General features: G+C 41.6%; 1 protein-coding gene across 1 annotated transcript in view; it reads right to left on the bottom strand.

Moving 5' to 3' along the window:
* Positions 1-26,435, bottom strand: part of myo15b (myosin XVB) — a 160,249-nt gene extending 133,814 nt beyond the window's left edge. The window contains exons 1-10 of the mRNA XM_017310910.1: positions 26,222-26,435; positions 24,001-25,708; positions 23,702-23,875; positions 18,759-18,823; positions 18,614-18,677; positions 16,934-17,043; positions 16,482-16,556; positions 1,677-1,770; positions 1,494-1,597; positions 1,320-1,383 (exon numbers count right to left, since the gene is read on the bottom strand). Of these exons, the coding sequence (XP_017166399.1) occupies positions 1,320-1,383; positions 1,494-1,597; positions 1,677-1,770; positions 16,482-16,556; positions 16,934-17,043; positions 18,614-18,677; positions 18,759-18,823; positions 23,702-23,731 (606 nt within the window). The 5' untranslated portion in view covers positions 23,732-23,875; positions 24,001-25,708; positions 26,222-26,435. The remainder of the gene's footprint in view (positions 1-1,319; positions 1,384-1,493; positions 1,598-1,676; positions 1,771-16,481; positions 16,557-16,933; positions 17,044-18,613; positions 18,678-18,758; positions 18,824-23,701; positions 23,876-24,000; positions 25,709-26,221) is intronic.
* Positions 26,436-27,530: the final 1,095 nt, after the last annotated feature.

Genomic DNA, 27,530 nt, shown 5'->3' with positions numbered 1-27,530 from the left:
TTCTTTAAAAAAAATTATTATTATTATTTTATTTTTTTTTACGTTTTCCCCTCTGAATTCGGAGATTTTTTTTTCTGACCTACTAAAGAAAATTTACACTTTTTATCATTTTTATTCAGTGGCCCTAATCTTCTTCCGTAGGTATGGCAAGACCTTTCGAGCAATAATTAATACAGAGGACTGCGTGGCAAGAACACACAGACCTTGTTTTCAGATAAAAGGTAAAATAATATAAAGGTAAATTATATATAATATTGGAATATTTTTTTTCACTCTGATTGGCTGCTGTTGGGCCTACCGATTTTAAGTTGAATGTCATTATATTTTTTGTAGACACCTGTAAAATTAATTTTGATTGACATGCCTTTTTTGTTCTCTGGAAAATTATTTTTGATATAAATACAGAAACAACCATAAAATCAAAACATCAACAATAGCGATAGTAATATTAATAAAATAATAGTAGTGTAATAATAGTGCAAAGTAGAATTCAATTTCTTATATGGGGGTAAGCCAGAATTAAAGATGTGTAACTATTATATACATATATCTGTTTATTAATATTCAGTGATTTGGAGCAGAGAGCACTGTCACTGTTGGACACTTCCTCCCAAGAAATGTTGGAGTCGTTGTTGCTTCCTGTGGCTCAAAAAATCTGGTCGCAATCCTTCAGTAGAACCAGCTCCCTCTTCTTCATCTCTCCATCCAGCTTTTTCCTCCAAAACTGCAGATAAATTGGTCAAATCTTCTGTGAAATGTCACGGTTTCCTCCACTTCTGCGTATTCTGCCTTAGCCTTACAGTTTGACTTACCCTGATTAAGTCAGGATAAAGACACTTGATCAATGAACATCCTGTGCTATGAAAGCTTTTAAAGATTGACAAAAAAAAACTCTAGAATGTTCTTGGTTAAAAACTCTTTCGATGACAAAAACAATTTTCCCTGAAGCCTTTGAGAGCATTTAAATAGGCATGTAATTAGCCATGACAGTGTGATCGATGCCAGATTTCTTAAGCTGGCTGCACTACAGCTCGGGCTGTAGTGCAGCCAGAATCACACCAGCGGACAGACTCCAATTAATAATAGCAAGAATAGACTGTCCTTTACTAGAAAGTAATTCTTTCAATCTGTGCCAAACTTACCTTAGATATATACACCCCTCAGAAATGAGGAGCTGTGAAGTAGTACTAACAGTGAAAATCTGGAATTTAATGCATATTCTATGCATTAAAATCTTTTCTTGTATTTTCAAGACCAATACCTCTGTCTAAAGTATTTTTTGACAGAAACTGTAATATGTCAAAGCACTCTGAACTTACCTGAAAGACAACCCTGGACTTCTCCAAGAGATAGTTAGACAGTGAGGTTCCTACAACAACTCCACTGTCAACCAGGAGGGAAAATTTAAAAATAGCTGCAATCAATTTTACCAGTCATGATAAAGAGATCAATCTACAAATATTCCTGAATTAAGTGATAATCGGTGGACTTACTGGAGTATGTGAATGTGAAGATACTTGCCAAATCGGCTGGAGTTGTTGTTAAGAATGGTCTTGGCATTCCCAAAGCTTTCCAAGATGGGAAAGACTTCCATCGGCTAATTAAGAAATGAAAACAAGTGCATATGAGAGAAAAATAATTGTTTTTTTTTGTTTTTTTTTCCAACTTTGAATTACCTGTCTTAGGTTGTCATTTCTGTCCTGATACATTGAGCTGAGGTAATGGACTATTTGCTTCATAGCTTCAGTCTTTCCAGAACCACTCTGTCCACTGAGTAAGAAGAAATGTATTGGACAAATTATCATAGAAAAACTGAGGAGAAATAGCTTCCTAAACTGAAGAGACTCTTCAAAATCTTCAAAGAAATATTAGAATTTAATCTATAAAAGTATCAATCATTTTTCAAAATACCTAATAATGGAGTTAAGAGATGACAGGCTCTGTTTTTGTTAACAGAACCTATCATGACTGCTCAGGCTAACTAGCATGGCCACAGATGACGATGGATAAACTGGAAGGGTAAGTTGTTTGTCCATACTGTGCAGGACATACAGGAGCTTGATTGACAACTCAAAGACCCTACTTCTGGCTCTTATTGGTTGCTTTTGACCCGGAGCGATTTATTTTTTTATACGGCAATGAAAGCACTGGAAGGAGCTCAATCTTTTCATAGATGTTCTGTCTCATACCAAACTGTCACAATAGTGAAAGTTTTAAATGTCAATATATATATATTTTTATATATATTAAGAAAAGTACATAATGTACTTTTTTAATATACATATTAAATGGTGGATGTTTAGGCACAAATTTGGGTCATATTTTGTACTAGTAAATCAGACTCTATGAACTGAGTTTTGTAACCCTGCAAAGTAAAATGGCAGAATTTCAGCTTTGTCCATGCATACATTGGAATATGTCTGTGTAAAATGCATGAGATATGAATGTTGTGCTTGCAAATTGGAATGCCATCCATCCATCCATCCATCCATCCATCCATCCATCCATCCATCCATCCATCCATCCATTTTCTTCCACTTATACGGGATCGGGTTGCAGGGGCAGCAGCTTCAGAAGGGAGGCTCAGACTTCCCTCTCCCCAGCCACKTCTTCCAGCTCCTCYGGGGGAACCCCAAGGCGTTCCGAGGCCAGCCGAGAGACATAGTCCCTCCAGGGTGTCCTGGGTCTTCCCCGAGGCCTCCTCCCGGTGGGATGTGCCCGAAACACCTCACCAGGGAGGCATCCAGGAGGCATCCTTACATGCCCGAGCCACCTCAACTGGCTCCTCTCGACGTGGAGTCCCTCCCGGATGAGCGAGCTTCTCACCCTATCTCTAAGGGAGAGCCCAGCCACTCTGTGGAGGAAACCCATTTCGGCCCCCATTTCGAACCCATCTTGTTCTTTCTGTCATGATCCAAAGCTCATGAATGTAGATTGACCGGTAAATTGAGAGCTTCGCTTTTTAGCTCAGCTCTGTCTTCAACATGACAGACCGGTACAGTGCCTGCTTCACGGCAGACGCTGCGCCAATCCGCCTGTCAATCTCCCGCTCCCTTCTTCCCTCATTAGTGAACAAGATCCAGATACTTAAACTCCTCCACTTGGAGCCGGAGAAGCCACTCTACCCTTTTCCGGCTCAAGACCATGGCCTCGGATTTGGAGGCACTGATCCTTATCCCGGCCACTTCACACTTGGCTGTGAACCGCTCCAGCGAGAGCTGCAAATCACAATGAAGTCAATAGGACCACATCATCTGCAAAAAGCAGAGATGCGATCCTAAGGCCACCAAAACGGATCCCCTCAACACCTCAACTGCGCCTAGAAATTCTGTCCATAAAAGTAATGAACAGAATCGGTGACAAAGGGCAGACTTGGCGGAGTCCAACTCTCACCAGAAATGAGCCCGACTTATTGCCAGCATTGCGGACCAGACTCTGAAACTCTTCATACAAGGACCTAACAGCCCGAATCAAAGGGCCCGGTACCCCATACTCCCGGAGAACCCCCCACAGGGGGGATTCAAGATTCAAATCTTGAATCCGAGGTCTGTCCCCCCACCCGTGGGCAAAGGGAGGCTACCCTCTCATTCACCAGGGTAAACCCCAACGTACCGGCGCCGAGATGGGGAGCAACAAGTATGCCCATTCCTGCCCGGCGGCTCTTACCGTGGGCAACTCCCGAGTGGAAGTATGTCCAGCCCCTCTCAAGGAGACTGGTTCCAGATCCAGAGCCATGCGTCGAGGCGAGACCAACTATTTCTAGCCGGAACCTCTCGGCCTCACACACTAGTTCCGTCTCCTTCCCCACCAGAGAAGTGACATTCCACGTCCCATAGTTAATAAATTATGCTATATTGTAAAACCAGGGCCGTGCAGAGACCTTCGGAGGGGCAGGGACCCAATGTTAAAAAGGGCTACACTGAGAAAGATTTTAAAAGATTGAATCATCATACTGTATCATTGTCATTGTGTGGAGATTAATGCAAAGTAAATGTAGGCTATATTTTCCCTGACATAGCTGCTGACTTTCTGGAGGGCTGTGTTGATCTGAGACTATATTTTTAAATAGATCATAGGAGATGAAGCATGTTGGTTATGAAGTATGTTGTGAAATAAACAAATGTATTTCTATTTTACTAAATTAACAATGATATTATCTGCTGGGTGTCCCTCATTGTATTATAAACCTTGCGAGCCACCAGACTTTACTTGTGCCACCACCAGGCAAAGCATTGCTTATTTATTTATTTATTTATTTATTTATTTATTTATTTATTTATTTATTTATTTATTTTATGTTTGCATTTCTAAGACTTTATAGTTGGTGTTCGGGTATTAATCTTCCAATAACATAATTATCAAGTGATATGTTCAAGTTTCTTGTCAACTTGAACACTGGATAAACTGCCCGAGTGCCCCAAACATCGGGCTTAGCAAGTTTTCTGGGGGAAACCTTGTTCTGACTGTTTAACCTCTGTAGCAACTTGGCTGCAGACTCCTTTAAAAATCAAAAAAGCTGAGGGGTTAACTCTACATAATTTTTCAATATATGCACTTCTGAGATCTACAATTGTAAAGTTGAGAGGTAAATTATTGTCATTGGATTTTGCCATTCAACAAGATCTTGAGAAACATCCATGCATTTAAGTTTAGTCGATTACTACAACAGTGTCTTCATAGGTCTGCTTAAAAAAATCTACCAAATCTACCAGTCGATTACTACAACAGTGTCTTCATAGGTCTGCTTAAAAAAATCTACCAGACAGGGGTGCTAGACCTTTGTCTAGCACCCCTGTAAATGGTTGATTTGTAACATGGACCATAGATCTAAAACTGTAGCATTTGTTTGTTGAAAATGAAGATGCTATAAAATTGTATTTAGTGTTTCAGCAGAGATAAATAAATAAAATATTGAACATTTAGGATTTAATTAGGAAGTTTACTTTGTAAAAGTGCAAAGAATAATTTTGATAGTTTGATTGTTGTGTTACCATGACTACACAGTAAATCCAGAAGGGCCAATTTAACTGTCAGATTTGATTTCAACACTTCTAAAGTGTTAAAATCAACACTGACATTCACGTCTCTGACGTGGATGTGAATCCCGTCCACATCAGAGACGTGGATTCCGTCTCTGACGACGGGATCCACGTTAGAGAGTGTTAATTTAACTCTTCTTGGAGAGTTGGAACCTTAATTCTAGTTAAGTGTCAAATATCAAATCTGCCTGGAGTTAGTCATTTAACAATTACTAACATTAAATCGATGTTAGATCTTAAATATTAACTCTCATAGAGTATTGTTTTACCCTTAAGAGTTATGTGTAATTATCGTATTTTCCGGACTATAAGACGAAAAGCCTTAAATTTTCTCAAAAATCAGCAGTGCGCCTTATAATCCAGTGCGCCTTTATAGTGCGGAAAATATGGTAATACTAAATATGTATTTTTGTTTTTTTGAGCTTTGAGAAATTATTTGGAAAATAAACATTTAATAAAGAGGCAATTTTCTGAAATGTGTTTATTTCAAAGCATGCACTATAATTAGAAAAAAATATTACTATAACATACACTTTCATGTTTCACATGTTGTTTTCAAAATGTCTATGTCAGCTGTCCATTCATCCATCTATCTTCTTACACCTTTGTCCCTAGTGGGGTCGGGAGGGGTGCTGGTGCCCATCTCCAATGAGACATTTCGGGCGAGAGGCAGGGTTCACCCTGGACAGGTCGCTAGGCCACACAGGACAAACAACCATGCACACATACACCTAAGAAGAATTTAGAGAAACCAATTAACTTAACAGTCATGTTTTTGGACTGTGGGGGGAAGCCAGAGTACCCAGAGAGAACACACCATGCACAGGGAGGACATGCAAACTCAATGCAGAAAGACACCGGGCTGGGAACCGAAAACAGGACCTTCTTGCTGCCAGGCAATAGTGCTACCAACTGCACCACTATGTCAGCGAGTCGATACAAAAAAATAAAAAACAGTGTGCTTCTTAATACATTTTTCTTCAATACAACATACATGAAATTGTTCAAAGTACAAGGTGGAGAAAGTAATGCATGCAGTTCATGTAATATGATACAGTGAATTTTCTTTTAACACAAGTAGATTGTTGGATATTACAGTACACAGCAGGCCAACCTGGTATTCATTGCCATCATTTCTTACCCAGTTTATGTTTCTGTTGAATATCTAATAAGACACAGGGCCTATCTACACTCCCCCAAAGGGTTGTCAACTCACTAACACAGATCGTTTGTGAAGTTTGACCGGGGACACCAACATGCTCCTCATAGGTACTGCATTGGACAGTCTCGAGTCTCCAAGTAAAATAGCCAGTGTTGCTCTCTGGATCATAACAAACAAAAAACATAACAATGAAAAATGTAACAAAGGAATACATTTTTACTACACCTCTAACAACAAGCCTCAATTACAGAGATGTGGATTTTCAGGGATATTAACACATTTTTTGAGCATGAATCTTCTGAGAAGAGACGGACTGGTCAGTGGGTGAGAAAGACTGATGCTGACGACTGGCCATTCATCCTCAACCAAACTGATCTTAATATCTAGAAAAGTGGCAATAAAAGGATTAAAACATTCTGCATATGAGAAAGCACAACAATTGGAATAATGACAACATAAATTATATCTGGTATGAGTGCAGAACATGCTTTCAACATAAAAAAGGCTTTTACAGTTTTTCAAAAAAAAAAAGAATCGGGATCAGAAAGGTTGATAAATCTTACAAATATTTATGTACACATTCAAAATCATGAAAAACATAGTCCAGACTATTACAAATCTATTTAAGTGAGCCAAGAATTTGAATGTTCACCTGGTCAATTTTTTTCTCCAAGACTTATACTCTGCAAACATTCAGCATGCAATAATAAATAATATGCAATCACCTAGCAATGTGGCAAACGTGACATCTGTCACGTTCAGTTGAGACTGGTCTCAACCAAAGATAATAGTTTTATAAACTATCCCAGAAAAAAATACTTACCAAGTGTAGTGAACAACTCAGACATGTGGAAAGTAAATTGTTATGAAATGACTTGACTTGGCTTCGCTTCGCTTTGGTGGGAACCTGTGATTTGGGGGGCAGAGTCAGTGACTTTACTCTTTTAGTATTATAGCCACTGTAAGAGTTCAGAGTTAAGAAGTCAGGAGTTATTGATTCCATTTTAACATCTCTAGATCTGATACGGAAACACTTTGTTTTAACACTCGATTTTAACTCCTAATAATATACACCCCAGAGTTTCATAAACAGAATGTGACTCTATTAGAGTAAAATTCACTCTGCAAAGTCTAACACCAAAACATTTAACACTTTTGAATTTGCTGTGTACAATCTGCTGCTGTCTATAATCTTTGTGTTTGAGCTGGGTTTGTTCACAAATATATCACAGCAAGTAATAACAATTATCAGTGATTGATTTTAAGCTCAGCCAATTAACCTGGGCCCCCTCTCACAGACTTCAACAAATCTATATTTAAACACTGTTAGTGATGTAGATGTTCATAGTAGTAAGGGGGCCCCTGAATCAGATTCTGCCTAAGGCCCCATATTACCTTGGGCCAGCTTTGCATGAAGAGCTCGAACCACTGCGCTGTGCATCTCTCTACTGAATTTAAGAGACCAATAGGAAGATTGAATTTATGAATCTCTAGCAGGGACAGACTTTTCCAGGCTTTTCTGTTTCCTGACTGTTCAGCAGGGCTGACCCAATGCTCCAAGGAGCCCTAAGTATAATTTGGTTTGCTGCAATTAACAGATTATTAGATCATTCTCACACCTGTTAGACAAATTGAATTTCCGACTGCTATTTACATTATATTGTGCACGAATAAAATAGGATACAATTATCTGCTGGTTTAGTTATTGCCGCCAGTTTCCGTAACTTTGGGGGATTGGGGGGACCTATACTTGAACGCATAGGCGTAGGACCTGGGGGAGACAGGGGGGGACATGTCCCCCCACCAATATTGGAGGCAGCCACATTTGTCCCATCCAATAATTTCACCGGAGTTGCGAAAAATATTTGATTGTGAAATCTTCCGCTCGCATGCTTTTATATTGAAGGCGCACCACAGCACCTTTAGCACAGTGCCCCCCACCCCCTCTGAACGGCTCAGAGTGCTTAAAGGCAGCAGCAGGAGTCAGAAACTCTGTATGAATGAGGTAACACGGTCTGTCGGGAATTTTGCCATGAATGTCGCTTGTTTATAACATCTTGTCAGTTTACATTCATAAATAGAACCAAATTTTTTTGGTTAAGTCGTTTTAATTCTGGAATAGTCACACGTCTAATATTTTACTGCTAACGTTGTCTAAAAACTTAGCTACTCTAACCACAATGTTGTATTTCATCACAAGGAAATGAAACAGCAGCAAAATGAGGCTTTTTTGTTTAAAGTGTAATGTCAGTGTGAGCAATGGCTACATATTCTACCACTTAGCATGTATATTATATTATATTATATTATATTATATTATATTATATTATATTATATTATATTATATTCAGGAGAATGGTAGTGCTTGCAAGAATATTGACGCTGTTAAAGAAAGGTGAAGAGCCTGAGGAAGCTCTGGTGAGGTCTTCAATTAGTTTATTGAGTATTAACCGGTTTTAATTTTTAAATAAACTAAACTATTTTATTATGAGAAGAGCTGGTCAGGGAATACATAGGAGAGTCAAGTGGAGCTTCAGAATGTGAAGATATCAAAATTATATAGATTTTAATAGAACCAGAAAGGAGAATAGGTGAAAACTGATGTAAGGTTGATTTTTTTTTTTACTTTTCAATATATTTTCCACTATTTCCACACTATTTATAAGGGTAATGGTTAGGAGACAATAAGAAAATGGCTTGAGGAGAGGTTTAAAACTTTTGCTGTAGGAAATGGGTTATGCAGTAAATAGAGTTGTATAGTAACGTATACATCTGAAAATCAGTTAAAATTATCATTCTCTATGATAAAAACATACTTTTTTATTTAGTGTCGTGAAAACTGGAGGGACCGTACTTTGCTGACATGTGCACACAACCATTTCCAACTCCAGATGATCTCCTAAACGCTCCGAAAGACCAGTTTGCGCAAATTGACGAGTGTGTAGCCCAACAAATTTTTGATAGCCTTAACGATACCGAATGGGTGAAAACACTGTCCTCTCCGCGATGTGACCTTTGGCAAACCAGTAACACCTTTTACTCCACATGGAAATATCACTGCCCCGCTCCTGACACCTTCCGAACGGCAAAGTTAGTCCTCCGCGCATGGTACGAGGACTACCATCGGGCCTGGGATTGGGAATGGTGGGGACTCCAACAAGAAGAACTGCAAGCTTGGGTTATGCCTTGCCTCAATGAGTCTCACAATTACTGGATTAAGTACCAATACATTGCTACTGTCTACTCCAAAGATCGTATGATTTGGCCGGGTATGTTTTGGAGACCTGACAATTACGTCCTTCCAAGGCCTTGGCGCATGATGTGCAATCATAATAAAACCCAGTGCACCATTGGGCTAGCAAGGAAACCCTGCCAGACGGTCCGAGGCTGGGAAGTTTACTGCAAGGACCACTATGCGGATGAGTATGACACCCATGCATCAGCCGTGGTCTGGCGAAAGATTGGAGGAAAATGGCGGAGTGGCAGAACCTGCACTGATGCAATCTTGGGGTACCAACTCCAGAAGCGCAAAAATATTCTCAACCTCCCTGTTCCTTCCATCCCCAACACTCTCATAGCCATCGCAGAAGGTCATGCATTCCGGAAGAGTCTATGTGACGGAGAGGTGGATCCCGGGTTTGACTGGGTTGGCCCTAACCTTCTCTATTCTAACCTCACCTGCAACAGTTCTAAGGAGGTGTGGCAGAAATGCGGAAAGAGACAGCAGCAACATGCTTGTTACTGGTACGAGACTCTGGGCTCTACACTGATCCCCACCGTTGTAGATGTGATGGAGGAGGTTGGTAACGTGGTTGGTGGAGGCCTCAGTATTATCGAGCATTGGTTGCTTAATGCTCTGAACATGTTATGGCCATATCTGTTGGGCCTCCTGGGCGTAGCCATTGCCTTAATTCTGGGCAAGGTTGTCTTGGAGGCATGGCTAAAAATGCTTTGCAATTGCAAGGGGAGGGTTTATCAGCCCCTCCCCCCGAAGTAGGAGCCTGTTTCAGCATAAAAGGGAGCTGTCATGTGCCGACGAGCCATTTACCATTCTTCACGGCTGCAGTCAAGACCGGATCCAAAGCAGGAAACAACAAAGGACAAAATGGCATCTAATTCTTCGACCAATTCCACTTCACTCTTTGAGCCCATTCAAGTGAGTACCTTTGAACACCTCGGGTTCATCCTGGCCTGGGTAGTCTACTGTCATACCAGGTCCTGGTCCGCGGGGCAACCCCTTAGGGTGCTTGTCGCCCTTCAAGGGCACATAAAGATCATTCTGCGACCCATCTTGCTGAAGCAGTTGGATCTTGCTCCCTCCCTTTTTGCCTGTTATCTGATGGGAAGGACCTGCATCAATTGGCGAAGAGGCATGGTAGCATGCCTTTGGCTCACCATCGACACAACGGCCCTGCTGATGGAGTTGATCCTTGGAGGAACCCACGCTACACGGGCTGCACCACTCAAGATCCTGCCACCATCATTGAAGGCCTACTGGCAGTGTCCATTCTCATTTATCTTGCATACCAGGCTTTCTCCATCAAGGGCCAAGGCAAACGTCGCTGGCTTCGTAGATGGGTAATCCTAGCCCTTTGGGCTACAGGGTGGGGAGTTTTTGTAATCCTGTATTGGTTGAAGAAGACTTCCACTCTGCCTATCGTCGTGTGGCTTATGACCTACGCGGCTATATTTTACGACTTAATTCCATTGCAGAGTCCTGGACAACCAGTGTCCGAGAATGTTCCCCCGGTTATAAATTCCCCATGGCTCGCGGCTCAATCAGGCACACCAGCGTAGACCAACTCGCTTTCATGCTCCTGCTTTCGCTTTTAGTCCCTTTTTGCCTATTATGAGTGTTGATTAATCGGCATCTGCTAATCATGAAGTTACCTAGGTTGCTGTTTCTCCTTAGGCTCCGATTTGCTGCGCGGGATGCGGAACGTCCGTAGAATCCTCGGGGTTCATATGGGTGGCATCGTCTACCCGCTGGTAGGGCTCTTTAAGGCAATCCTCTGCCTCCACGGACGAGAGGATCTTTCTTACATTGCGGCTTCCACGTCTAGATCCCTGGAACGGGTACACAAGGTCGTGTGGACCTCTGCGTTGGGCCAAAACGACGATACGCTTCCAACATCGCCTTTGGAGAATGGCCGAATGTTACCCATAGTCCAGAAGCTGTGGGAGAATCAGGTTACTCGCCAGTGCCTGCTCACTCTGCATCTTTTGGATGGCAGAGTGGTAGCAGTGGGTGACCCCATTCCACCAGTTTGTCCGGCGTCTCCTGATATGTTTGTCGACGTTGGGTGACAAGTCAGCATTGCAACTCACGTACAAAGTACCCAAACTGAGTTTCTCGGCTTATCTCACCAAGCGTGCCAGACCGATGATGCACCCTTCCCATCACTCAAGGATCCGAGTAGCAATGTCAGCTCCTCCGTAGCCTGCATTTGCCAGATGCAGTCTGCTTCATTTGCTGTGGACTTCCAGGACCTGCTGGAGGAATTCGAGGGATGCTGTGGCTTTCCAGCGGCACCGTCGCAGGATTTGGCGGTTGATGAGTCCTCTCCAACTTCACCGCCTCAGCTGGAGCGCCACGATCCCTCCGAGCCATACAGCTCTGCAGCAGCTGATGAGCTGGACACCGACATCTGGGTTTCTCCGTCAGATGCGTATCGCATCTGACGGAGTATGAGGTTGTGGACACCTGGATGCCATCATCTTCTCCCGAGACTTACTACGAAAGAGACATCCTAACTATCCATGGTGGTGATGAATTGGACTTTTGGTAGTCGTACCTTGTGTTTTCTGCGAAGCACCGTCCGATCTCACGGAGGGGGTGTCGTGAAAACTGGTACAAGAATGTGAGATCTGTCCAGGTACACGCAGAAAACGGAATAAAGGCCAGAGAAATAACAGCAAATCTTGTATATTGATTTAATGATGATTAAGAGAAACAAGTATAAAATATAATACACATGTGAAAGTAAGAATGTCTGTAATGTATAATCAAAATATATGTTCTGTATTTTTGATTAGTTAAAATGTTATAATGCATTATGGAAATTTAGGTTTGTACCTTTTGAGTTAACAGTAATAACTTGATTGTTGTATAAGGATCATTAATTATTAAAGATCAGGAATGATGAGTGAGGAAGAGTCATACTGAAGTAATAGGTTGATAAAGTAACAAATTGATTATGTTTTGTGATGAATTACAGAGACGAAATGTAGAAAGACTGTGTTGCAATTAGTACACTGAGCTGGGCGGAGGTGCTGGGGAAACAGATGGCCAGTAGAAAAAGGGAAGTACCAAAGAGAGTTGCTGCAATGAGTCATGAGGGAGGAGATGGTTGGGGAAAGTTGGGACTTTCCACAGTCAGCGGGATGGTTAGAAAGTCACGTAGACCTCTCCCATAAACAACCATGGGTTGAGAGAGTATAAAAACCAGGGGATAAGGGAGGGAAGTGGTTCTTTGTCCGTGGCGCAGAAGAGGCGCCAACAAGAGGACGCAGGCTGAAGACCAGCAGAGGACCGCACCCCAGGACCAAGGGAAGCTCAAAAACTTCACGCCGCCAAGAAGGGACGAGTTCCATCAGCCCCGACCCTGGTTCCTGATCCGACCAGCTCCTCTGCCTCTACCCAACGTTCTCCACTCTACTGCAGCCGACTTGGAGAAGCAACAGAGGTCATTGGATGACAAAGATTCTGCACGTTAGAAGGACAACGGACAGTTCTGCTCTGCTTCTCTTCTGAAAGAGGACTTTGCTCCGTCTGGACAAAGACTTTGACCAAGGATATCTGAAGATTACAGCTGCCGAGACCAAGTGCCATCAGGTATGAGTTGACCTGCCCCCCCAAAGCCTCGCTCAGAGAACTTAGTGACACAGGTTAGGGATAGGGAGGAGGACAGGATGTGATTGATTTTAAATTGATTTTATTATATTTTTACCAATTTCATAATCTTTGGAAAATAAACCTGCTTGTCATTTGCCCCTGCTAAAGCTTGCTTAATAAAGTCATATTCTAAAATATTAATGAGAATTGTGGACAGTGAATTTAATTGTGTCATTTTTAATCATTATTGGTTCCCCTGATTGTAGTGAAATTAGCATACATGATTCTAGAGATATGGTGGCTTTGTGTTTTCCTCTGGTGAGTGTTAAAATAATGACCCTGGGACTTAAATCTAAGTCACTAAAYYYAATCTAGCCGTTAACAAGTGCCGTTATTTTAGGAGAGGATCTACCGTTAACAGGAGTGGTTGTAGGGGTTATGCAGCTGTGAGGGCTACTCAGCTGATTGTTCCTCAACTGAAAAGGGTCATAACTTCTGGATCGAAGGTAGTTAGAGCTAGACAAGTCCTTTCCGCCCCCAGTTTGACTAGATAATCCTCCATAAACTATCTTTAGGGTAAGACCAAAGTTTTGGGGATTTTCCGGACCTGTTAGACAGAGAACTGGGCAGTAGCGAGTCCGAGTGGTGAGACGTAGGCGGGGCTTACTACTGCAGAGTAACAAACATTAGTTAATTCACAATCTGATAATATACATTACTGTAGCGTCTGTTGTAAATACACGAATCCATGCAGGGACATCAGGATGCAGAGAATCACAGTGAGGTAGAGATAGAAATAGTAGATATTTTTAATTAAATGTTTGTGGCTGAAATGACAGGAGAAAAAACATTTAGGCTTTTTTGCAACAGTTTGTGTTTTTCAACCTTTTGTGAGCCATGGCTCATTAGTAAGTAAAAAATACTTACTGAATGCAGTAAGTATTTTTTTCTTACTAGTACTGAATGCAGTAAGTATTTTTTACTTACTAGTAAGTGGTGTTACACATGAAACGTATCTCCCCAAGAAAAAAGAAGAAAGCAACAATACGTGTTTACTAAAAAAAAATTACAAATATAGTAACACAGTGACTTGCTATGTAACTTTAATCTGATTATTTTATTGTAAGTAGTAACGCGTTAGATTACACATTACATGGGGTCAGATTAGAGTAACACGTTGATTGTTGATTGTTGATTGTTTGACATTTCTGCTCAAGCTATGGATCTGTCGAGTTTCCGATATGTGTCCCCCCAAAACTTGTTCATACACCCTTGCTTGTATGTGAAGCTAATCGTAGCCACATAATTTATCGATCTCAGCAAAGATTTAAAACTCACCCACTGTCCTTCCATGAAGGACAGACCAACTCACCACTTCGTGTCTGCATGTTTGCAGTTAACAATAGTGACCCCACCATTGCCAACCCAGCAACTTTCTTGCTATATTTAGCAATATTTCAGACAAAAACAATTGGTATCAGCAAAAATCTAAATGAGTAGATAAGTCAGTAGGCAGTCAGAAAACTGCAATCAGTGCACCCCAACTTGAAATGGAATACATAAACACATATACATGACATTTTTTAAATTAACTTTTCTTAGGTGTAATTACAATAGCTAAAAACATTATTTACACCATGAGAGTCTTTCTCACCTGAGAATGTGGACCCAACTGAGCTGATTCTGTGCCTTCAAATAATTTTAACAGTGCTCCAGGTGAAGTTACACATTACTTATAAGTTGATCTAAAAACAATGTTTGTTTTAGCCACATAAATGATCAGGCTCAGCAGCAAACATATCGCCAACTACAGCTCACAGTAGCTCATTGGTATATTAATGCAGTAGCCATGTAGTCTAGGTAGATTTTGCTAGACAATGTCAAACATTAAGAAGTTTTAATTATTGTTATCAAATGTTATCAAACACGCCATTATGAAGCCAAAAAACCCTCAGAAACGTACAGAGCCAACCAGGAGAATCAACTCATTTAAAGTTAAGACTCAGTTTCACACAAATACAAACATTGTAGCATGATTGTTTGGGTTGTTGAACATTACTGTTCAAGGTCACTATCAAGGTAATAGATTGTGGATCCACTTTTCTTGTCTTTCTTCAGTAAATTTCTTTTTAATTATTATTAACTCCCTACCTACTACAGCACTGTTGCTTTGCAGCAAGAAGGTTCTGGGTTCGATTCCCGGCCCGGGGTCTTTCTGCATGGAGTTTGCATGTTCTCCCTGCGCATGCGTGGATTCTCTCCGGGTACTCCGGCTTCCTCCTGTGCGTGCGTGCGTGCGTGCGTGCGTGTGTGTGTGTGTGGTTGTTTGTCCTGTATGTCTCTGTGTTGCCCTGCGACAGACTGACGACCTGTTCAGGGTGTATCCCGCCTCTCGCCCAAAACATTTGCTGGAGATGGGCACCAGCACCCCTCCTGACCCCACTAGGGACAAGGGTGTACAAAAAACTACCGTCATAACATGAGAATAACGTTTATCTTTCTTTCTATTAGAATAGTTGGAATAACCGTACATGACACAGAATTTAGGCATTGTGAAGCTGAATCAACAGAAATAAACGGGCTGCGTTTACTTCCTGACCCCCATCTGCATTGTTGGACGTCGGTACTACATCATCTGCAACCCAGCAATAGCAGTTCCATTCCTCTCCTCCTAACCATGGGTCTGGTGTCTTAACATGGAGGCATAGGCACTGAGAATCTGTTCAGTCATTATTAATCCGAGGGCAGGCTATACTATTTATTTTGCTAAATTGTTATTGTTACCTAAATACGATTGTGATTGAAGAATGTCATTTGAATCACAAATTTAAGAAGCCAATCAAAATTACAGATGGGGAGGTGGAGAGTGGTACTACACTGCACTTCACTGGTACGAGTCCTGACCCCAGGCCAAATACTGCATGGTTTCCGTTCTCTCTCTGTCCTCCTTCCTCTCCAGTTACTAATGAAAAAAGACCACTGGTGCCACAAAAAATATATATATTACAGATGGATTCAGCTGTTGGAATTACTCTTTACTGAAAGTACCCCAGCTGAAAGTACCACAATGGCTTTCTCCCTGGAGCGAATTCATGTCCTAAATGAACATTATGTTCCTTCATTTAGGGACTATCAACAAATTCTAGTCAGTCAAAACACATAAACAAAAAGACCTCTGAAAATTAATAATTTCTAGATGAGTCAATCACTGAGAATCAAGGCTGGATTGTGTTACCACATTAGACTGATTCTAAGAGATTTGCATCTATAATTATGGATTTTTTCCCCACCTATGTCCAGGCCATGTAACCAAAACTTTAAATTAATGCTGAATTGTGTTACTATTGACAAAGGACATTCACAAATTGACTGGAAGCAGCCAAGTCCTGAATGCTAAAGATGTCTAAAAAAACAAAAAATTACAAAACTATATTTTCATTAGTACCTCACAATGATGCATTGGTCTTGTGCTGAGGACTGGGATAGCCGGAAGGTGGAGTCAGCTATGGCATACACATGGCTAAGGCACATAAACATGTCTTAAATCAGCACTAACACAGGACACATTTTTGAATAGAATAGAATAGAATAGAATAGAATAGAATAGAATAGAATAGAATAGAATAGAAACTGCCTTTACTGTCCTGCAAAGGGGACACCAACAAATAAAAAGGTTCACACAAAAAGTTGTTAAAGTGTTAAAGAATAAGATGAACAATAATAATATCCTGTACGAAACTATAGCAGAAAATACTGTGTGGTGTTAAGAAATAGGCATATTGGACTCAGATAAGTTAAGCTGTTGAAAAACAGAAACAGAAAAACGGCCAGATGACATAAAATGCACATGAAAATATAGGAAAACAAGCAAGCACAATTTGAGAAAAGTCTGCTCACGGTGGGTTTTTATTTTGCTCCTTGCCCTCATATTTCTGCCTCACTTCTTCAGAGAAAATGGTGAGCGACTTGAAGGGGTTGATGGACAGTAGGATGTTTCCAATGTAGGTCTGGAGTAAAATATAATATTTGCTAAGTACAAAGACATCACAAAGATTGAGTAATTTAGTAAGAATTCAATCTACTGGTAACTAAAAACAATTACAACAAGCTTCTACACAAATTACAGTGTATATTGTTGAGATGCTTTACCAAGGTCAAGAAAGAGTTGCATGCTGTTAGACAAAGGGCCCATTGTAAAGAGTTACATTTTTGATTCTGTTAGACGATTGAATAAGGTTAAATCAAACAATAAACAATATGGCTGAATATACAGAAGTGGAGGAAGTACTGAAGAACTGCAACCAGATTTATTTGAGCCATATAATAAACGGCTTTCTAAACCCTTAAATGGGTTTAGTATCCTGTAGGATACAGAAATTTTACAAGCTGTAGACAAGAGTGCTATCAACCACCTGCACTTCACATTGCTTAATACGCTTATGGATAGACATACTTTGTGAGATATGAGTTGTTATTTTTCATATATATACTGATGTGAGAGGGCTTGCTTTTGTAAAATGCTCTTTAAGAGTAATTTAATATATATATATATATTTTTAAAATACATGATTTACATTTAAACAGCTTAGTCAGAGTCAGGTTCTGATTCTGCTGGAGGTTTCTTCCTGTTAAAGGAGAGTTTTACCAATCCACTGTCACTACATGTATGCTTAATAAAAATGATAGGGTTGAATTTATTTTTTTTGTTAGCTCACTTAGACATTCGTTAAATGCTGCTTACAAATTGAATTGATACTGAATTGTGGTATTTTTAAAAAATATTTTAAATGCAAAACATACCAAAGTCAGGTAAATTCATTGCTTACTATATTTTAAAATGTGTTTCATAACTTATTACAAACATGCAAAAGTGTAATTTTTATACCCCAAACAGGCAATGTATCCTGGGAGATACAAATTCTAAATTCAAAAATAAAGGCCCTATTTTTAAAAAAATCACAAAGACGTGTTATTTTTCCTAGATACATAGGCTAAATAGTAAAGAAATCATTTTCAAATATATAAATATGTGTATGCCCATATAAGGGCATCACTCCATCCAGCTTCTTCCTCCAAAACTGCACATAAATTCCTCAACTTCCTCCACTGCTGCGTATTCAGCCTTAGTTGTTTATGGTTTGATTTACCCTGATTACGATACAAGATGGCGCTGTTGTTTGACCCAGTTACTACAGGCAAAAACAGTGGCACTCTGCATTTTTAGTATTCTGTGAAAAATATTTATTAAAAGTTTTTGTGTTCACAGAATGAAAACAGAGTAGTTAATCTTTTTTAATTGTAGATTTATTGTGTCAGTGACACTTTAACTCCCTCTGCAAAGGTGTTATCATCCATTCATTCATCCATACATACATACATCCATCCTTTGATGGATGGATCTTTATATGCTTATCCCTAGTGGGATCACCAGGGTGCTGGTGCCCGTCTCCAGCAGTCAATGAGTGAGAAGGTGCTACCAGTACTCCTTGATTTGTAATTCTTATACTGTAAGAAATACAAATCTTACAGTTTAAGATTTTTTTTATTTGAGAAGCTAAGAATAACAATGGAACTTACATAAATACAGTCACGGTCAAACCTCTTCTTCAGATTCAGTAGCACAGAGCTCTCAGACACATCTCTAAAAACATTCAACAAAAATGTTAAATTAGTGCATAGTTGAAATGAAATAATCTAAGTATGTGTTGATGTATAAACTTACTCTAGGTATGTAAGATCTTCTACCTCATCCAATTCAACTGTTATTTTATTGCCAGGCATCAAAACCTAAAGTAGACACAATATAAATATTTGTATTTGTCCATTTATTTCACAAATGTAGACATCTTAAGGTCTTCTGAAATCAATTAAATATTTAAGCCAGAGTCCATTAGCATTGACATATCTACCTACTCAATCAGTTCTCCTACATAGGCTGTACATTTTGGGCTCTTCATCAAGCCGTTATGCATAGTAGTGACATCCACTTCGGCTGTTGAGCATCCACTGTGACTCTCAGAGAAGAAAATTGGTGTTTGGGTCTCAACACCAGTAACTAACTGGTAGTTTCCTTGGTTCTGTCTAGCTTGGGAGGGAGAAGGTTAAAAATCTCACACCCTGCCTCCACCTCAGTGGGCAGCCTCGGGGGACTCCTGCTCCCCTGTCAGTTTGCAGAAATATCAGGTGAGCAGAACTCCAGTGGCCAGATTGGCCATTTATCCCCAATTGCATCTCTCCCTGAGGGGACTGTTCTTTTCCCTGAATCTCCATTCGGTATCTACACCCAAGACCACCACAGTTGCACATACATGAAAAAAACAATCCATACCCCATAAATTTGTGAATTTGAACTGACAATAGATCTAGAATTTTAAAGTTTATTGAGAATGAGAATGTAAATAGATTTGATTTAACAATTTCAGCAGAGATATAATAAAACATTTTAAATTTATGATTTAATCTTTGTGGTTAAGCTCTCCTCAAATGCATCCCTGCAAATTAATAATTATCCCTGCAAATTAATAATTATCTAAAAAAAACTCCCAAATTCCACCAGAAATGTTGCAGAAGTTAATGTCCTTTTTGTTTGTTTTTTTATATGATAAATACCTGCTCAGTTACATTAAGTAGTTTTAATTAACTGACACTGTAACACTGGACCAATGTATTCATCCATCCATTTTCTGCCGCTTATCCGGGGTCGGGTCGCGGGGGCAGCAGCTTCAGAAGGGAGGCCCAGACTTCCCTCTCCCCAGCCACTTCTTCCAGCCCCTTCAAGGGGAATCCCAAGGCGTTCCCAGGCCAGCAAAGAGACATAGTCCCTCCAGCGTGTCCTGGATCTTCCTCGGGGCCTCCTCCTGGTGGAACGTGCCCGGAACACCTCACCAGGGAGGTGACCAGGAGGCATCCTCACCAGATGCCCGAGCCTCAACTGGCTCCTCTCGACGTGGAGGAGCAGCGGCTCTACTCTGAGTCCCTCCCGGATGACCGAGCTTCTCACCCTATCTCTAAGGGAGAGCCCAGCCACCCTGTGGAGGAAACCCATTTTGGCTGCTTGTATCAGTAATCTCGTTCTTTCGGTCATGACCCAAAGTTCATGACCATAGATGAGAGTGGGAATGTAAATCAACCAGTAAATTGAGAGCTTCGCTGTTTGACTCAGCTCCATCTTCACCACGGCTCAAGACCATGGTTTCGGATTTGAAGGCACTGATCCTCATCCCGGCCACTTCACACTCGACCGCGAACCGCTCCAGTGAGAGCTGCAGATCACAACCTGATGAAGCCAACAGGACCACATCATCCACAAAAAGCAGAGATGCGATCCAAAGACCACCAAAATGGATCTCCTCAACACCTCGGCTGCACCTAGAAATTCTGTCCATAAAAGTAAGGAACAGAACCGGTGACAAAGGGCAACCTTGGCGGAGTCCAACTGTTACGGGAAACGAGCCTGACTTAGTATCGGCAATGCGGAAGAGACTCCAGCACCGGTCATACAGGGACCTGACAGCCGGTATCAAAGGGCCCGGTACTCCATACTCCCAGAGAAACCCCCACAGGCCTCCCCAAGGGACACGGTTGAATGCCTTCTCCAAGTCCACAAAACACATGTAGACCGGTTGGGCGAACTCCCATGCACCCTCCAGGACCCTGCTGAGGGTGTAGAGCTGGTCCAGTGTTCCACAACCAGGACGAAAACCACACTGCTCTTCCTGAATCCGAGGTTCAACTATCCGACAGACCCTCCTCTCCAGGACCCTGAATAGACTTTACCAGGGAGGTTTTAGAGTGTGACACTCCTATAATAGGAGCCCACCCTCTGTTCCCCCTTTTTGAACAGGGGGACCACCACCCTAGTCTGCCAATCCAGAGGAACTGCCCCGATGTCCATTCAATGTTGCGTTGCAGAGCCGCGTCAACCAACACCACCCTACACCATCAAGAGCCTTAAGGAACTCTGGGCAGATCTCATCCACCCCCGGGGCCCTGCCACCGAGGAACTTCTTAACCACCTCGGTGACCTCGTCCCCAGAGATTGGAGAGTCTGACCCAGAGTTCTCAGGCTCAGCTTCCTCAATGGAAGACATGTTGGTGGGATTGATGAGGTCTTCGAAGTATTCCAGCCACTGGCCCACAACGTCCCGAGTCAAGGTCAGCACCACACCATCCCCACTATAAACAGTGTTGGCGCTGCACTGCTTCCCCCTCCTGAGATGTCAGATGGTGGACCAGAATTGCCTTGAAACCGTATGGAAGTTGTTTCTCTCGCCTCTCCAAACTCCTCCCAGGCCCGAATTTTTGCCTCAGCAACCACCCAAGCTGCATTCCACTTTGCCTGCCGATACCCATCAGCTGCTTCTGGAGTCCCACAGCCCAAAAAGGCCCAATAGGACTCATTCTTCAACCTGACAGCATTCCTCACCGAAGGTGTCCACCAATGGGTTCAAGGGTTGCCGCCGCAACAGGCACCGACAACCTTGCAGCCACAGCTCCTGTAAGCCACCTCGGCAATGGAAGCACGGAACATGGTCCACTCAAACTCAAAGACCCCCACATCCCTCGGAACGTGTTCGAAGTTCTGCCGGAGATGGGAGTTAAAGCTCCACCTTACAGGGGACTCCGCCAGAAGTTCCCAGCTGACCCTCACTACACGTTTGGGCCTYCCAGGTCTGACCGGCATCCTCCCCCACCACCGGAGCCAACTCAATACCAGGTAGTGGTCAGTGGACAGCTTTGCCCCTCTCTTCACCTGAGTGTCCAAGACATATGGCCACAGATCCGATGAAACAATGACAAAATCGATCATCAAACTGCGGCCTAGGGTGTCCTGGTGCCAAGTGCACATATGGACACCTTTATGCCTGAACATGGTGTTCGTTATGGACAATCCATGACGAGCACAGAAGTCCAACAACAGAACACCACTCGAGTTCAGATTGGGGGGGCCATTCCTCCCAACCACGCCCCTCCAGGTCTCACTGTCATTGCCCACGTGAGTGTTGAAGTCCTCCCGCAGAACAAGGGAGGGGCACTCTCCAGAACCCCCTCTTTGGACTCCAAGAAGGGTGGGTAATCTGAACTGCTGTTTGGCCTGTAAGCACAAACAACAGTCAGGAACCTCCCAACCCCCGTAGGTGAAGGGAGGCTACCCTCTCGTTCACCGGGGTAAATCCCAATGTACAGGTGCCAAGATAGGGGCCAACAAGTATGCCCACTCCTGCCCGGCGCCTCTCACCACGGGCAACTCCAGAAAGGAAGCATGTCCACCCCCTCTCAAGAAGACTGGTTCCAGAACCAGAGCCATGCGTTGAGGCGAGACCAAATATTTCTAGCTGGAACCTCTCAGCCTCACATACTAGACTCTGGCTCCTTCCCCACCAGAGAAGTGACGTTCCACATCCCAAAAGCCAGCTTCTGCAACCGAGGATCGGACTGCCAGGGTCCCCTCCCTTGGCTACCGCCCATTGCACAATGAACCCGACTCCTTTGGCCCCTCCGACAGGTGGTGAGCCCATTGGAAGGGGGACCCATGTCTCCTCTTCAGGCTAAGTCCGGCTGGGCTCCATGGGTAAAAGCCCGGCCACCAGGTGCTCGTCATCGTGCTCCACCTCCAGGCCTGGCTCCAGAGTGGGGCCCCGGTAACCCATGTCCGGGCGAGGGAACACCAAGTCCAAAGTTTGTGTTCATCATAGGGGTCTTCGTCTGGGCACTTTGTCTGGTCCCTCACCTAGGACTTGTCTGCCTTAGGTGACCCTACCAGGGGCATAAAGCCCCAGACAGCATAGGTCCTAGGATCATTGAGACACTCAAACCGCTCCACCACAATAAGGTGGCAACCCAAGGAGAGATAATGTATTCATCGTTTATTTATTGTTTCCCATTATTGAGCAGTCTTTACCCAGCATTTTCACATTGATGTTCTCACACTGTTGGATGAGATGAAAATGATATCACAAATCCAGAAGGGCAGCTGTTGCAAAAATGTCATGAGCTTTTAAAATGTTGAGGTGTCAATGTTTTGAAACTTGCCCAAATTGGTATGGACAGTTTTATTTTCCTTAATTAATCATTTGAGACTTTTTTTCTGCTTACTCAGTGTAATTTTGTCTGATAGTTGATTTCATTTTGTTGACTTGAAGCATTAAGTTACAGTATTTAACTTTTATGTAAAAACTTTTTTTTTTTTTTTTTTTTTACATATTTGTTAAATCTGTCACTATTGTGATAGTATGGTATGAGCAGGGGTGCCACCAGGAATCTTGGGCCCCATGACAAAAAATTTAATTGAACCCTCCTGCACAGCTGCTGTTACAATTTCTTGAGTCTGTGTGATCCATTAAAAGTGTCACAATTTTTAAAGGCTTGCAGTTTTTTATTTTTATTTCTATGAACACCAACAAAAAAAATAAAATTGTGGAGGGCCCCTTGTCGGTCAGGGGCCCTTGGAATTGTTCCAACATTTCCCCCCTGTGCGGCGCCTCTGAGACTGTATAAAAAAGAAAATCATGCTCATCCACCTCTTCCTAGTGCTACAAATGCCATCTGCAGAAATGCACTTTTCCTGGGCAAAAGTTACATACCGTAGCTTTAAGTGTGACAAAAACAGTCAAGTAGAGGAATTCTACAAAGGGGTAAAAATATTTAAAGAAAAGGTAACAATACCTGTGTGCTAATTAGCTGAGTCTCAAGCATCTCTTGGGTTGGATCTTCCGATTCCCAGTGTCCCCTGCTACTATGAGTCCTAGCTCGTCCATCATCATCATAGACTGTCCACCTAGTTAGCTTCTCAACTGTCTGATGGGGAAGCAAGTTTTCTGTCCGAAGCCAAGTCTACATCTCAAAAGATTTTTGCAGATAGTTGCAACTTATTCAACCGTTTATTTTATGATGCTTTGGTGTCAAATCATCAGAACAAATAGTTATTTGTTTAAATATTGAAAATAGTATTAAAGAATACACACCTGAGGGTCTCCAGTCATCTGGTTGTTTCCATTCCAGTGAAACTTTGGCTGGGCAATAGTATTTAATCCATTCCCCTCCATCAATCGTGCAACTTCTCGGTCTGCTTCTTCTTCATACAATGCACAGACACCTATTTTTGCAAAACTTGTCACTTCATTTGAAGAACATTGAGATACAGACCTTTGTGTGTGATCAGCCACTTCTACATCTGTATGTGCACACTTGGGTTGTGCTAGTCCATTGCCTAACATTCCCACTGACATCTTGCTAAATTTAATCTGAGAAGGTTTTAGCTTGTCTCTTGCACCATGTAGCACACTGACTCTGTCTTGGTTTTCTAACATAGCTCTACTGGTAATGTTCTTTTGTATGGATAATTTTTCTGAGTTGTTGAGAAACTTACTACCCCTGTTTTCCACATCTTCATCTGATAGCAAATTTTCCAGCAATGACTTTTTCATGGACTTCAGGAGACTGAGATCTGATTTGGAAGGAAGTACCAGTTTAGCTCCTGGCTTTGGGGGTTTGGCCTTGCAGGCAGTGTGTCCTCCTAAAAGAACTGTCTTATGTGTCTCAGCTGTCTTTACCTTTGCCAGTTTTTTCACTCTAGGAAGTACTACTGCATATTTGGCATCTAGTTCTTTATCGCTGACCACTGCTACTTCTTCTGTGGCATCTCCGTTGGTTTCCCGGGGCCTGGTTTTTTTTTTCTTAAGTTTGTTCTCTGTAGAAATTTTGTTTTTTTGACTAGCTACCCTGGTTTTACAGACAATCCTCATAGCCACCCTGTGTCTAAAAACTTGGTCCCCAGAACTGCTGCTGCTTTGTTTTTGCTTTAAGGTTTGAAGCCAGCTGGTTATACCAACTGCTTTAGTCAGAGCAGAAATCTTCTTCCGCAAGTTTATTTTTTGTGGCATTTTCTTTTGAATCCAATCAGTCATCTTGAAAAAAGGTGTTAATCTTTTTCTTGGGGGTATCAAATATAACCCTTCACCCACATCCCACTCTAAAGTTTCTTCATCAGAAATTATTACCGCCTTTCTCGTGTTGTGTTCAAGGGATGCCATTTTGGTTTTATCAAACAGTAGGCTCTGTGCCCTACCTTTGACAACTGTTTCATCATCCAGCTGCTCCAGAACAGCTTTGGTGTCTTCATTTTTTGCTTTTATATATATTATTTTACTTTGGTCTTCAGAACCTTTGTTCATTTTTGGCTTATGTTTCTCTTGTTCTTGATCTAAATCATTTTTTACAGAAGGGACCCTCGCATTGATTGTTCCTGTTATCTTTAGCATTAGTTCCTTATGTGGTGCATCTATGCTACTCATAGAAAGGTCTTTCAGAGGTTGAACCGCTTCTGTTAAAGAACAGGGTTTATTTTTCAGTAGATTCATGTTCCCTTTTTCTTTAGTTTTTTGTTTGGGTTCTTTCTCTACTGTCTGTTTAACTGCTTTTCTCTTTTGTTTTTTCTCCCTTTCAGCTTCCTTATTTGTCTTCACTTTTTTAAACATTTTGTGTGTTATTTTACAGGCTTAGAATAAGGCTTTCTACAGTATTCAAGAGTCTAGTGACAGGCAATATTTGTAGTGTCCTCCTGGATTAACTTCTTGTTTTTTCTTGTCTTCTTGTGCTCTGCTTTGAATCTCGTCTTCAGCCTTGTAACTTCAGTTGTAGGAACCCTTTCATTTAATCATAAAATCAAATCATCTAGAAAGACAAAAATAAAAAATACTAAGACCACAGATGAAAATGTGAAAATAAATTTAAAGACATCCTTAGTTGTTTTTCTAATATAAACACAAAGTCACAATCAAAATAACATTGAAAAGGTTAGTGAAAAACAGTAGGCTGTCAAACGTATATATTACGCTTAGAAAAAGCAGATCAGTACTCCGTTCCAAAACTTTGTTCTTTGACTATTTTTTGGCAAATGTGATCAGATCTACATAGGTGCAATGTTTGGCAAGATTTTGTGGCATTGTTTAACTGAACTTGAAAGCTGCAATACCTACCTCCAGAGAAAAACGTCAAACATAATCTACATTTTCAAAAAGAAACAGAATTTATCCATCACATCAAGTAATATTTAAATCTTCTTGTGCCAATAAAATCCTGTCCTTTTATGGTGCAAAAAATTACAGTAAAAAGTTGTTTTCAGATCAATCTAAATGTTACAAGATGCTGCAGCCTATGAACTCAGTTTAATTTAATATCTCTTACCAAACTTCTCAGGTAAAATCCAGGTATAGCTAGGAGGCAGCAGAGTACTCAGGCTTTTCCCCGATGGTTTTTGTCACAAATACAAATGTGTACCCTCTCTCAATAGTTCTGAGGCACACAAAAAAAATCCCACTCCCTTGCATTGCACAGAGGGTAAAGTATCACAAATCCAATACAGTGTGAGGAAAGGCCTGTGTTTGCACACAATAAGGATACATGTGAGCTGCTTTGGACGAAGCACACAAACTGCCTTCTAAATTATTTAATTCCATCAGCCTGGTCCTCTGCTGTTCATATGACCAGCTGATGAATGCTTGAAGAAAGGTGAGAGGTGCTGCTGGAGAAACTAACAATATGTGATGAAAGAGAAGATACTAAGACAGTAAAGACAGAGGACTGTTTTTTAAGAACTGTATAGTATTATTTTGTCCTTATGTAGTCTTTTATTCTTTTGAGGTTGTTTTTTTTTACACTAAGCATCCCCACTTGCTGCTGTGACACCAGAATTTCCCCACTGTTCAACAATATATACAGTGGTGTGAAAAAGTGTTTGCCCCCTTCCTTATTTCCTGTTTTTTTGCATGTTTGTCACACTTAAGTGTTTCGGAACATCAAACCAATTTAAACAATAGTCAAGGACAACACAAGTAAACACAAAATGCAATTTGTAAATGAAGGTGTTTATTATTAAAGGAGAAAAAAAATCCAAACCATCATAGCCCTGTGTGAAAAAGTGATTGCCCCCAAAACCTAATAACTGGTTGGGCCACCCTTAGCAGCAACAACTGCAACCAATCATTTGCGATAACTTGCAATTAGTCTTTTACAGCGTTCTGGAGGAATTTTGGCCCACTCGTCTTTGCAGAATTGTTCTAATTCCGTTACATTAGAGGGTTTTCGAGCATGAACAGCCTTTTTAAGGTCATACCACAACATCTCAATAGGAATTAGGTCAGAACTTTGGCTAGGCCACTCCAAAGTCTTCATTTTGTTTTTCTTCAGCCATTCAGTGGTGGACTTGCTGGTGTGTTTAGGATCATTGTCCTGCTGCAGAACCCAAGTTTGTTTCAGCTTGAGTTCACGAACAGATGGTCGGACATTCTCCTTCAGGATCTTTTGGTAGACAGCAGAATTCATAGTTCCATTTATCACAGCAGGTTTTCCAGGTCCTGACGCAGCAAAACAGCCCCAGACCATCACACTACCACCACCATATTTTACTGTTGGTATAATGTTCTTTTTCTGAAATGCCGTGTTCCTTTAACGCCAGATGTAATGGGACACACACCTTCCAAAGAGTTCCACTTTT

Source organism: Poecilia reticulata, linkage group LG19 (assembly GCF_000633615.1).
Source record: "Poecilia reticulata strain Guanapo linkage group LG19, Guppy_female_1.0+MT, whole genome shotgun sequence".
Taxonomy (NCBI): domain Eukaryota; kingdom Metazoa; phylum Chordata; class Actinopteri; order Cyprinodontiformes; family Poeciliidae; genus Poecilia; species Poecilia reticulata.
This window is presented reverse-complemented; position numbering and strand designations above follow the sequence as displayed.